Source organism: Dasypus novemcinctus, chromosome 11, assembly GCF_030445035.2.
Source record: "Dasypus novemcinctus isolate mDasNov1 chromosome 11, mDasNov1.1.hap2, whole genome shotgun sequence".
NCBI lineage: Eukaryota > Metazoa > Chordata > Mammalia > Cingulata > Dasypodidae > Dasypus > Dasypus novemcinctus.
The window spans coordinates 14,573,644-14,586,381 of NC_080683.1; the positions used below are offsets into that span (position 1 = coordinate 14,573,644).

The 12,738-nt window shown below is 49.3% G+C and overlaps 1 protein-coding gene across 18 annotated transcripts in view; it reads right to left on the bottom strand.

The window, feature by feature from the left end:
- The window catches only part of TRERF1 (transcriptional regulating factor 1), a 204,156-nt gene that overhangs the window by 15,790 nt on the left and 175,628 nt on the right, over window positions 1-12,738 (bottom strand). For all 18 annotated transcript variants that reach the window (XM_071218450.1, XM_058306738.1, XM_058306735.1 and 15 more), the window contains 3 exons: window positions 11,467-11,542; window positions 2,976-3,064; window positions 382-495 (listed from right to left, as the gene is read on the bottom strand). In XM_071218450.1, the coding sequence (XP_071074551.1) occupies window positions 382-495; window positions 2,976-3,064; window positions 11,467-11,542 (279 nt within the window). The remainder of the gene's footprint in view (window positions 1-381; window positions 496-2,975; window positions 3,065-11,466; window positions 11,543-12,738) is intronic.

Consider the following 12,738-nt stretch of genomic DNA (forward strand, 5'->3'; position numbering starts at 1 on the left):
TTAGGCACAGATGAGCAAGAGGCTATTCTGACCAAGACACCACTACTTTTAACAAGTCAAACTAAAGCCCTGGACACAGAAAATTCTGAATACAGAACACTGTCATCCTTTGAAAGAATGGCAAAACAATTCTGTTCCACAGATGTCTATTTTCTCTAATCACCTCTACCTGAACTACCACTGAGCTACAGGTCAAAGTCGGAGTACATTCCTTCTGCCTTTACCAGGAAAGCCAGGTCCTGAATCTGGCGAGAGGGCGGGCCTCCGTCACCCACTCACTGCGGCCTTCCTGCAGCTCAGGCAAGCTAAACACCCGCCACTTACTACCCGGGGCTGGGGCGGGGCAGGGCCACGGGAGCAGTGACACTCTGCTGCACTTACCACACAATCGTCCACCATCTCTGTGAGGCGTGTCCGGTGTTTGCGCCCTAACCGCATGATTTTTTTCCACGTGTAGTAGTACTCCACACACTGAGCCACCGTCTTAGACTTCACCTGCCAGGAAAGCACCCTCAAGATTAGCTCCAGCAGTGGGCAGTGTGCAGAGCAGCAGACTTTTTTGAAAATTTAACTTTGTAATAAGTCATGTGTTTATGCAGTTCAATCCAAAAGGCCAACAGTGAAAAGTCTCCTTCCCACCTCCGTTTTCCATCCACCCGGCTCTCGCTCCCCACTCTGTGGTGCAGGGAGAACCTGCTTTAATTTCCAGAATTTCTTGACCCACTTACTAACACATACAAAAATATAATCCTCCTCTCCCATCAGTCTTTACAAAAGGCAGCACACTACGTATGCTGCTTTGCAGTTTGATTTTTTCTGCACTATAACATGGAGAGTTTTCCATATCAATACACAGAGAGCACTCTCATTTTTAAAAAATCCATAAAGCAGCATGTTTTTTCATTTAATGTGCTTGACTCATTTAGCTCTCCGACTTGTTGACCTTCAAAATCTATTCATGAAAACTGTTCCTTAGTATCAACCAGGAATATAAGGAAAAACTTATAATGAGAAGAGGTTAGTTCTCACAGAGAACAAGTCTAATTCACTCGCAAAGAGGTAAAGGTAGATGGGTACTTTAAAGAGAAAAAAACCGTATTTGTTTAGTTCCTGTACCCTTAACCTAAAGGTGGGATTCAAACACAGGGTTTTCTGGCAGTAGATCAAAGGCTGGCTCTACCCTTGGGAGTAGAGAGGGGACACGGCCACACCAGAAGCCCCGCCTGCTCCGAGCTGCCCTCTTCCACTCACCTGCCTGTGCTATTTCCACATTAGAATTGCCCTGGGGAACAAGCACGCTGTCCTGGAGAGTCCCTTTTAAAAAAACCTGCTCAAGGTCTGGGAAGCATAACATGAGTCCATCACCAATCAACAAGGTGCATGGCCCTTAAAGAACGAGACCGAGGACAGGTCTGTCCTGGCAGGAAGTGACTCAGGAAGTCTGGAACACAGGAGTTGCTGGGCAGCGGAGGGTGTGGTGGCCGCACAGGCAGGGAAAAGCAGGGGAGACTGCAATCAGGAGATGAAAGCAAGTCAAAGGCCAGGCTTCCAGGTTCTCACCCAGGCAAGGCCCAAGATTGAGAACAGCAGCCATGCCATCCCAGGAGACCACAGAGGACCAGTCATGGGAGCTGCCCCCCAAGGAGACCATGGAGGACCAGCCATGGGAGATGCCACTCCAGGACACCATGGAGGACCAGCCATGGGAGCTGTCCCCGCAGGAGACCACAGAGGACCAGCCACGGGAACTGCCACTCCAGGGCACCACGGAGGACCAGCCATGGGAGCTGCCCCCCAAGGACACCATGGAGGACCAGCCATGGGAGATGCCACTCCAGGACACCATGGAGGACCAGCCATGGGAGATGCCACTTCAGGACACCATGGAGGACCAGCCATGGGAGCTGTCCCCGCAGGAGACCACAGAGGACCAGCCATGGGAGCTGCCCCCCAAGGACACCATGGAGGACACCATGGAGGACCAGCCATGGGAGATGCCACTCTAGGACACCATGGAGGACCAGCCATGGGAGATACCACTTCAGGACACCATGGAGGACCAGCCATGGGAGATGCCACTCCAGGACACCATGGAGGACCAGCCATGGGAGATGCCACTCCAGGGCACCATGAAGGACCAGCCACGGGAACTGCCCCACCAGGATACCACAGAGGACCAGTCATGGGAGCTGCCCCTCTCCCCGACACCATGGAGGGTCAGTCACAGGAGCTGCCACCCGAGGACACCATGGTGGGTCAGCTATAGGAGCTGCCACTCCAGGACACCATGGAGGGTGAGCCATGGGGAGCTGCCCCCCGTACTCTGTGTAACTGAACATTCTTAATGACCCTTCATAACACAACACGCTCTATCAATCACCAGTTTGTTTAACCACACTTTGAATCATTTTAACTTTTTAGCTTAAACTACCTCTCAGCCAATTAAGTCCTATTAAGTTTATTTCCTGCTGTATGAAGTGCTCTCTCATGTATGTGAAGGAGTTTTGTTTTGCTGTAAAATGTGGTAAATGTAAGGTATTGTTGTTGTTATTCTTGCCTTATGATTAGGCACCCAGCACCAGAAGCTGCTCCATGGCCTCCCCTACCCCATCTCCCAAAAAAAAGTTCTGTCAGAAATAGGGTAGCTCTGTCAGATACATATGAAATAAATTATGCCTGCTGTGAACCACAAAACCTGGTTCTATTTATTCTGAGAGAATGCAGAAATTTCACATCTTCATTAAGATAGAAAATAAGCCCTTCACCACTGCCATATATCTCCACCTTCCAACCCTCCCCTCCTTGCCACATCCCCGTCACTGGGGCCACGCCAGCCCCGAACAACTTCATCAGCAAGGGAGGAAGACGGCCTTTCTGTGAGAGCATTAAGCTGGCAACCAAATATTTCTAACTATTTTTAGGTGTGCATTTTCCCAGATTAATTTCCAATGAGCAATGAGGAAAAGCATGCTTACCATTTTCTGTACAAAAATAAAGTCTTTGCTGTAAGTGGCTAGTGCTTTATTAAACAGTTTTCTTTCTAGGGAGGTCCACTTGTCCGAACCTACAACGACACACAAACTTTGTAAGAACGGTGCTTAGTTCTCCCCACGTTTAGTTGCTGGTTTGCTTAGTTACGTTACAAAGTACAAGTGTTCAGAGGTGATATAATACATATCAAACTCCTGCTTCAACAGATACTTGTCATACTGTTAACAGTTAGCAGACTAGACTACCTGACTTCAAATCCCAGCCATGGCCTTGACCTCGGCAAGTTGCTTAACCCAGTGGGCACAAAGGGAGACCACCACACTCAGGTGAGGGCCAGGGGAGCTGGGAAGGCTTCCTGGCAGAGGAAACACCTAAGGTAAGTTTTAAAGGACACACAGAAGCAAGTCGGAGGCAAGAGTGAGATGCTGTGCTTCATTCACACATTCGACAGATATTTCTTAGGTGACTACTACACACAAGGTACTGTACTAGGAAAAAGGAACTCACATTTATAAGTACTTACCCTACGCCAGGGCCTAAATATTAATAGTTTACAGGTATGATCATTTAGATCTACCAACAACTCTGTAAGATTGGTATTACTACTATTCCACTCTATAGATGAAGAAATGGGAGTATTTAAAGAATGACCAGTAATCCAATATGCCTAAAAAATAGGGTTCCAGCAGAGGAAAAGCAGATAGGGCTGGAGAGGCAAGTGGGACCAGGTCTTGACAGATTTGCGGACTCTAAGGTAGAGGCTCCACAGTGCCACGGTGGTGCATTTGCTTGGCCAGCCACACTTGAGATTTTCCTCAGTAAAAGATAAAACAGGATAAGCAGAAGGCCATATGGAATGAGCAAGACATAAAGCCCATTTCTAAGGAGATGTGCTGCCCCCAGTTCTGTGGGCTCCACGGAAGGCTCAGTCACTGTGTCTGGTTCATAGAAAATGCAGCCCTGTTCTCCTGGCTTCCTGAATTGTCCACATTTGTGATTCTACGTATGGGAGCTGGGTAGGTCTCTGCCCTTCCTCCACTTCTCTTCCGGGCTGTAGTCCTAAAAAACCATAGCACCTTCCCTCCCATCCATGGCAAGTCCAAGGTTTCCATGTTGCTCTGGTTGGCTGATGGAGCTGAAGTGCAGGAAAGCAGAATCTTTCTTCCTTTGGAAAGTTCAGCCAAAATGACAAGTAAATGAGTCAGGTAAAGCTAGGCAGGCAAGGGACACCTTAGACTACAGGTTGAGATCTTAGAATCCTTAGGAAAATATGTGACTCAGTAATGTAAACTCAGGTTTCTGAAATAAACATCTCCTTGTGACTCCTCAATGGGTAGTCAAGCCAAGAGCTCTGGTTTCAGACTTACAATATGCTCTCCACAGCCCGGCTGGTTCAGATGTCCAAAAAAGCAGGGCCACCACCCAATTTCTTTGGTTTGCAAGTTATTTCTTTACTTGTAGAAGGAAAGCAGCTTTCCAGTAAGTTCTTAGTAGAAGGAGCACCTTCTATAGGCTCTGGAGGCTGGACATCTCTGGCTGTGCAAAGCTGGGTGTTTGGTGAAGCCTTGCTGTAGTGGACCTGAATGGAGGAGGTCGATGAGATCTGAGGCTCAGGGGCTATTTCGTGCCCATTCTTCAAATTCTGTCCAACTCTCAAAGACTTGGGATCTCAGGTCTCCTATGTGCCCCTCACCCAGAAGGTGAGGCAGAAAAGTGGAAGACACAAAGGACTAACCAACAATTTAGTTGAATGGCCAAAGAGCAGTCCCGGTTCCTTTCTGGTATTCATCAAAATAGTGGGTTAATTCATCAAAATAGGTTATGAAGGATCAGAAAGGTAATGGAAGATGATGACAGTGACATGTCACACCAGGTGAGTCCTCAAACAAATTGAAAAGGAAGCCAATGTGTAGGTCTGTGTAGTCCTGGGCTGCATCTCAGATGGGCAACCAGGACATTCTGCTGTTGAAAATACCCAGCTATAGGAAGCGGATTTGGCCCAGTGGTTAGGGCATCCGTCTACCACATGGGAGGTCCGCGGTTCAAACCCCGGGCCTCCTTGACCTGTGTGGAGCTGGCCCATGCGCAGTGCTGATGCGCACAGGGAGTGCCCTGCCACGGGGGGGTGTCCCCTGCGTAGGGGAGCCCCATGCGCAAGGAGCGCGCCCTGTAAGGAGAGCCGCCCAGTGCGAAAGAAAGTGCAGCCTGCCTAGGAATGGTGCCACACACACGGAGAGCTGACACAACAAGATGATGCAACAAAAAGAAACACAGATTCCGCGCGCCCTGTAAGGAGAGCCGCCCAGTGCGAAAGAAAGTGCAGCCTGCCTAGGAATGGTGCCACACACACGGAGAGCTGACACAACAAGATGATGCAACAAAAAGAAACACAGATTCCCATGGAAGCCATCACAGAAGAACACAGCGAACGGATACAGAGAGCAGACAACTTTGGGGGGGGGGCAGGGGAGAGAAAGAAATAATCTTAAAAAACAAAAACAAAAACAAAAACCCAGCTTGATTTCTCTAGTTGAAAATGGCCTGCTAGAGAATTTTAAAAAATATCAGCCAGCCCCGAAGCTTCCAACATTAGAGTGCAGTTCTAAGACCTGGCGAAATACAAACTGGGCCATCCATCCTTCTGAGGCCAGCACCCCACTTCTACAGTGGACACACTAAGCCAAATTCTGATTTCTGGCCCAAAGAGTAGTTTTGGGCTCCCAGGGAAGTCTGCTTCTTAGGAGGCTGTGCCTTCGTGTCCCTTGGCTTTCCAGCTGCAATCCCACAGAATCTGAATAACCGCTTAGCCCGTCTGTCAGGGGGAATCCCCCAGCCTTGCTGGGGAAGGAGACAGCCCTCTGCTGACTCCTGTGGCCTTCAGGACTGCTGCTCTGTGATGAGACACATGTAGGCAGTCCACCAGGCAACTGCCCTGGACTGGCACTGGCTGCACCCTCTCCCTCTCCTCTGCACCACTCTCGCCGCAGTCAGGGCTAAGAGGCTGGGGTGGGGAGCAGGTGCTTAGAGAGTAAGAGATGGCTCCCCCACGCAGTCCTAGGATCCATGCTTTAGCGCAAATGATATTGCCAAGTCCAAAAAGAGTATCGTTGAAGAGAGTGGCAGAGGCTGTGTCAGACAAGCAAATCTACTGTCACACTGACACTTGAGAGCTGGCTCCATTTTCTTTGCACCAGGATCACAGGACTGTCCACAGGGGGTGAAACTCCACCCCTGGACTCTGAGACGGAAGTCCCAGGTCAAAGCTTTCTATGTTTAAATAACATCTTACTACGTTCTCCCCAAATAATAAGGTAACTGTACTGTGATAAGGACAGGTGAATTTAATCAGGAGACCTTAGGCCATGAATCTGGTTCTGCCAATTACGCCTTCTACAACCTGGGGTAAGTTTTCTTAACTTCTCTGGGTCTCAGTTTTCTCCTTCCCTCCCCCCTCCCCCTCCCTCCCTTCCTTTCTTCCTCTCCCCTCCTCCCCCCACCCTGGTTGTCTGTTCTCTGTGTCTATTTGCTGCGTCTTCTTCTTTGTCCGCTTCTGCTGTTGTCAGTGGCACGGGAATCTGTGTTTCTTTTTGTTGCGTCATCTTGCTGCGTCAGGTCTCCGTGTGTGTGGCGCCATTCCTGGGCAGGCCGAACTTTCTTTCGCGCTGGGCGGCTCTCCTTATGGGGCACACTCCTTGCTCGTGGGGCTCCCCTACACGGGGGACACCCCTGCGTGGCAGGGCACTCCTTGCGCGCATCAGCACTGTGCATGGGCCAGCTGCACACGGGTCAAGGAGGCGCGGGGTTTGAACTGTGGACCTCCCATGTGGTAGACAGGCCACTGGGCCAAATCCGCCGCTCAGTTTTCTCATTTGTGATGTGGAAATCATGACAGTCACCCCAGTGACTGACAGCATTTGGTTCTAAATAGGTGCTCAATAAAATTTCGGATCTTTTGCTGGCAAGTCAAAAAGATTCCCAGCCATAGCTTTGGGGCATACACTATTCCCGCTGATGTACATACATGTTAACAGCTCTCATTGTTAGGTTCTATGTCAGCTTCTCTGGGATTCTATGTTTTGGACAAAGTCCAGGGTAAAATGCAAACCTAAGGCAGGGAGTGGCCTCAAACACTCCCCTTTCCTTCTGCCCTCTTAATGCCACCCCTTTTTCTCTAAGATTCCGGCTGTCCACTTAGTGTGTCTACAAGATGAGGCTGCTGACAAGCTCCCCCCCCTTCCCCATAAGGCAATTGCTCTACAACTGGGAATTCCTGGCTATTGGGTTATTATCAGGGAGGGCCCCCAAACAAGACAATTAAGGCTAATTACAAAGAGCCTAATTAAATGGATGAAAATGGTACTGGAGCAGTATCAAGGGGAAAAATGACCTGAGCTTCGGTGGCTGGGATACAGGCCCTGGGCTGTGGCTCATTTTGGGGCAACCTACAGTGAACCCAGTGAATTTAAAAAAGACACAAAGGGCCAGAGAAAGTTTGGTTCAAGTATCTTCTTAAAGAGGACCTTTTTGTTTTGTCCTTTTAAGGTTTCAAAAACTTCTACTGATGTTTTTGCAGTGACACAAGGAGACATGTTTATTGCAGAAAAGGAGGGCTGTTTTTATATCAGATTTTTATTTCTGTATAGTTTCCCGTAGTGGGTAAAGGTCGAATAATTTTTTCAAGGTATAAGGTAAAGCAGGTTGCTTTAAAGTTGCCCCTGGGGGCGAAAGAGAGGCAGGAATCGATCGGAATCTAGAACTGAGGTTTGTCCACTAAGCTTTTTCTTTGGAAGTGCTGTGTTGAGCAAGGCAAGCGAGTATTAATTCAGTTACCGTCCTAAGGGGATCTACCATCTAGCTAGTGACATGATCTAAGAACACCTGGAAAATGAAATCATAGCTATGTTTCTTGTAAAGTCTACTCAAGTGTGGAATTCTGTCTCCTTCATCAAACTGGGGTAGCCTCCTTAGGCCCCCCCCTAACTGAATGGGTATCTCCTCCAGGTCTTCCCTATCATGGGGCTCATATCAGGGCCCAAGACACAGGAGTGTTTGGGCTGTGGTGGGAGCCTCTGCTGACCCCTTGCCCAGCAGCCCGGGGCCAGTTCTGATCCCTCCTCCTCTCCACGCCCATCTGCAGGAATGACCAGTTCATTGGAAAAACCGAGGAGGCTGCAAGCCCTCTAATCACAACCAGGCGTCCTCCCCACCCTGACTTCCCCACTGGGAACCACTGCAAACAACTGCTGGTCACACATGCCAGGGGCTGCTGAGAGCCTGTGTGTGGGAAACTGAGGGCCAAGGGAGAGAGGGCCAGGCCTTGCCCCTTGGGGCGAAGCAGAGAGCGCTGGAAGCCACCTCACTGCCCCTTCCTCTGGGGACTCTGTACAGGGCTCAGGTGGCCTCGGCAAGCTGCCCTCCAGGCTGGGTGAGCCGCCTAGCCACAGGAGTCAGCTCTGTCCCCTATTCGTGCACTCCCAGCATGTCTCTCCTGGTCACCTTTCCCCTTTCTTACTCAAAGCTTTTGTACAGGAAGAAGGGAAGATGAGTACAGTAACAAGGCGATTTTCACCGGCCTACTCTCTATGTTTTTTTTCTCCCCAAACTTGCAGTCTTGCTGCCTTCCCCTGAGGGCACAGACACCTGGGAGCCTGGACTGCAATTCCAGGACCAGGAGTCAGGGTGGGGTGACACTAGCCACAGTTGCAAAGCCAGAAGCCAAAGGAGATGTGGAAGATAGTGTCCCAGGGAGGCTGGAACCTCCTACTGCAGAGGCGGCTTGATACAGAGGCCAAAGCAGGACAGGTAGCAGGGATGGGGTTCATGGCACCTGGGGACCGAAGAAAGGGTGTCAGTGCAGTGGGGGAAGGAGATGGAGACTGGACAGGTGAGGTCATGTGAGGGGGTGGGCTCTATTGTCTTCCCTGCAGCTTAGAAGGGGGTTGTTAAGGGGACAGAATCATGCAGTCTTTAGAGGTACCCTGAAAGGGTACTCTGGGGGAAAACCAGACATTTTTGTTCACAGTTCTAGAGGATTCTCTAGGGCTCAGTCTGTGATCACGTGCTGGAGAAGGCAGAGATTCTCTAGCATGTGATCACATGATTGAGGTAAGTACCCCTTTCCTAGGGACACACAGCTAGCAGAGCCCAACTCTTCACATCTCACTTTACCACCTCTCTTGCTTCTAAGGGTCTAAGTGATTCCAGAAAGTGACAGAGACCTTCCTAGTCTCCCGCTGGGGGATGGGTCAGGGGATGGGTCAGGGATTAGCTAGGAATTTCCAACCTCAAAAGATCAATTAATTTTAGCAGAGTTTGTGGGTCTTTCGTATTCACAGTTCTTAGTATCACCTTGATAGTTCTGTTTCATTGTGTTGGGCGGGGGCAGCTTCTAGTCCACAGATTTTTAATGTCATGACACACATAAAATACAATTCTTGTTTGGCAAACTGGGAAGAACCAAAGGGCATGTGGGTCCCACCGAAGGCTGCTCGCAGCTGGAGCTGACCAGCGCAGAGGCCTGGCCGCCCCGCGGGCCCAGGGCATCAGCGATTCCCAGGACACGGGTGGCAAGCTCCTTCCAGGCAACCACCTGTCTCACCCTCTAGGGAAAGAAGCTTGGGACAGGCTCCAAGAGGCTGGACAGCCTGTCAGGGTCTAACAGGCAGCAGATGACGCTGGGAACGAAGAGAGGACTGACTTGTTTCCATGGCAGATTAGGGAGAACGCCCACTTCTTTCTGCCCACACTCAGGCAGACACCAAGGAGGAAACAACCAAGACAATTTCAAGAAATGGGCAACTTCAGGCCACTGGCCAGATGGTGGATTTCTTACCCTACGTGTCCACTCTGTGCCTGCCTCGTTCCAATGCTGCCTGTTCAGACATCCCTAGGTTCGCTGTGCTTAGAGGAGGAGCTTCTGAGGCCTTTCCACCTCTTGAGAGGGGAAGAGGATATCCAGTGAGGCAAAGGGAACCCACTGTGAGTACTCCTGTATTTGCAGAGAAGCCTTCACCTCAGGTCCCCGCTGGCTGCCTGGACCAATGATTGCAAAAGGTATCACTAGGTGTCCGAGCCCACATATTGATATTCAGCACCTAGCTACCCCAGGCCCTCGAGTGATTCAAACTCAGGGGCATTGGAGGAGTCAGCCCTCTTGGAAAGAGAGCACCAGGACAGATTTGTGGACACTCTAGGGTGGAGGGTCTCACCGGATTTAAATGGAAATACAAATGTTGGCCTCCGCTTTATCTGTTACCTCCGCAGGCTCCCAGACAGGTTTCCTTCTCCCTTCATGATTCTCATTTCATTCAAGTCTCCAGGGAGTCTTTGCCTCCCTGCTCAGTGGTGGTATTTTCGTTAAGCACGTGAGACCCTGAATGTATCAGGTCTGTCTCCTGGCCTTGGTGCAATCCTGTTGTTTCCGTATTCTCTCCCCTTCAGACCCCAAACTGCCTGAGGAGGGACTAGGTCTGTCAGAGGCTGGGCTTCTCAGTGCCTACCAGTCCCTCGTACACAGTAAGTGCTCAATAAACAGTATTTTCCCTGTTAATTAGACTGCAAATATTTTCGCCCAATCTGCCATCTGCCTTTTAGTTTATTTATGGTACTGTGTTTTTGGCATAATTGTTTTTTGGCATAATTATTTTTGAAATAGTCAAATGTTTTAACATTTTCTTCTGGAAGTTTTGCTTTTTGTGTGTTAAGGCCTTCGCTGTCCCCAAGATGTTCACTTATGTACTCATTGAACCCTTATAATTTGGTTTTACTTTTAGATCTTCAGTCCATGTAGAGTTTACTTTCGAAAATGGTGTGATGAAAGAACTAACTTCACTGTTTTCCAAATGGACAGCCAGCTGTTCTGGTGCAGGGAGTTGGACTTTTTTTGTTAGAAGCTCAGGCTCTAAGAAAAGGAAACACTTTTGTATTTCACTGTTTCTGGACCCAGCTCAAGAGGAAAATTAACTAAACAACCATTTAATAAATGAGTAATAACTTGTAGGTTGTGCCAAGCATTGGGTTAGATATACTATCTCGTATCTTCACAAAACACAGCAAGAGATGGAACATGAGCCCTGCTTTACGGGGGAGGAAATCAAGGCTGCAGCAGGCCAATGGGGTCAAAATTTGAACCCACGCCTGGCTGACTCCAAAGATGGGGGGCTGCTGGGAGCTGTCGGCTCTGCACCGCACCCTCTCTGGCTCTGTCCCCCAGTACCCTGGCCTCACACGTGCAGGCACTGTTAGCTATCGACCAGTTCTCAGCACGCACCCACCAGGTGCAGGAGCTCCCGCAAATGCCTGAGAGTGCTGAGCCAATGGACACAGCTGCTCTACCAGCCACGCCCCAGAAGGCCTCAGGATCACGAATGATGATTGTGAGAGAACCGGGGTTATCTGTTACAAAAAACCAACACAACCAAACATGCAAATGCTCTCTCTCAGGAAGCAATGGGGCACAGGCTCCTGGCAACCTACCGGCATAGTGGTAATTTGCTAAAGGATGACATTTTAACCTGACTGGCTTCCGAAGCAGCAGCATTTCCAGAGCAGCCTGCAGACAAGGGAGAGAAAAGGTGAGAGTTAGCATTGGGTCTGCGTGTCCAAGGGAGACCATCTACCCAAAGGGCAAAAACGGCTAGCTCTGCAGAGCCCAGGGCACATTAGAAGGAAAACCAGAGGGAGATTTCCCGAACTGGGGTTTTGTTTCTTTAGCACCCAACAGGACTCGCCCTTCTAATCCCCTGCTCCAGCCGCTTGCTACAGCATGTTGATCAGGTCTGGGAAAAAGAGAGAAGGCAGCAAAGACCTGGCTCCTCCAAATGGAGACTGAGTCAATGGAAAAGGGCTCTAAGGCAACGAGTGAGTGATTTGCAACTGTTTTTGCAGAACAATCACATTTCATTACAATTGAACATAAACACGTGGATTAGTTATAACTGTACTACACATTGTCCTTCCAGAGAGCCTGGCTAAACTCTTTTAAATCTGTCCCATTTAGCCTTGGTGATAAAGAAAAAAAAAATGCTGCAGGAAGAGTTGAGCTGAGGATGGTTTAGGGACAGTGCCAGATCCAGAATCTTGCTACTCCAAGTGTGGTCCACAGACCAGCAGCGTGGGGATCCCTTGGGGGCTTGTTAGAAATGCAGAACCTTGGGCTCCACCTCAGACCTGCTGAACCAGAATCTGCATTTTAACAAGATCCCCAGGTGATTTGCATGCACATAAAGAGTTTAAGCAGCACTGCTCTGCAACACCGATCTCAAAGGGTGAACAAGGGTTCTCCAACATTCCAGAAAATACTTGAAGGATGTGTTAGGGAATTTGTTCACTTCACATTTTCATAAAATAAAAAAGCAGAGGGCCAGATCTGGTCCCGGGAAGAACCATGTATTTACTAGAGGAGAAAGTGAGGTCAATGACGGAACGATAACCCCAGGAGCCTGAGCTGAGCAGGAAAACTGTCAGCTCTGATTCTCAGCTCTGATTCTGAGAGGAGAGCACCAAGGCTCTGGTTTGGAGATATGCAGAGAACTGTGCCAGAGGTGGAAGAATGAAACCAGTTGGTGCACAGTAAACACTTCATTTTGGTTAGGAGAAAACAGTTCTATGAACATTAAACTTCGGCCAGTTTTCATAGCAGGCAAGAACAATCTGTAGAGGATGAGGTGATTTTAGACTCAGTTTTGTTTCAGTAAGGCCTTCTTCTTTACTGGAGACCCAGTTTTCTGCTGTGAAATACAAGACTTC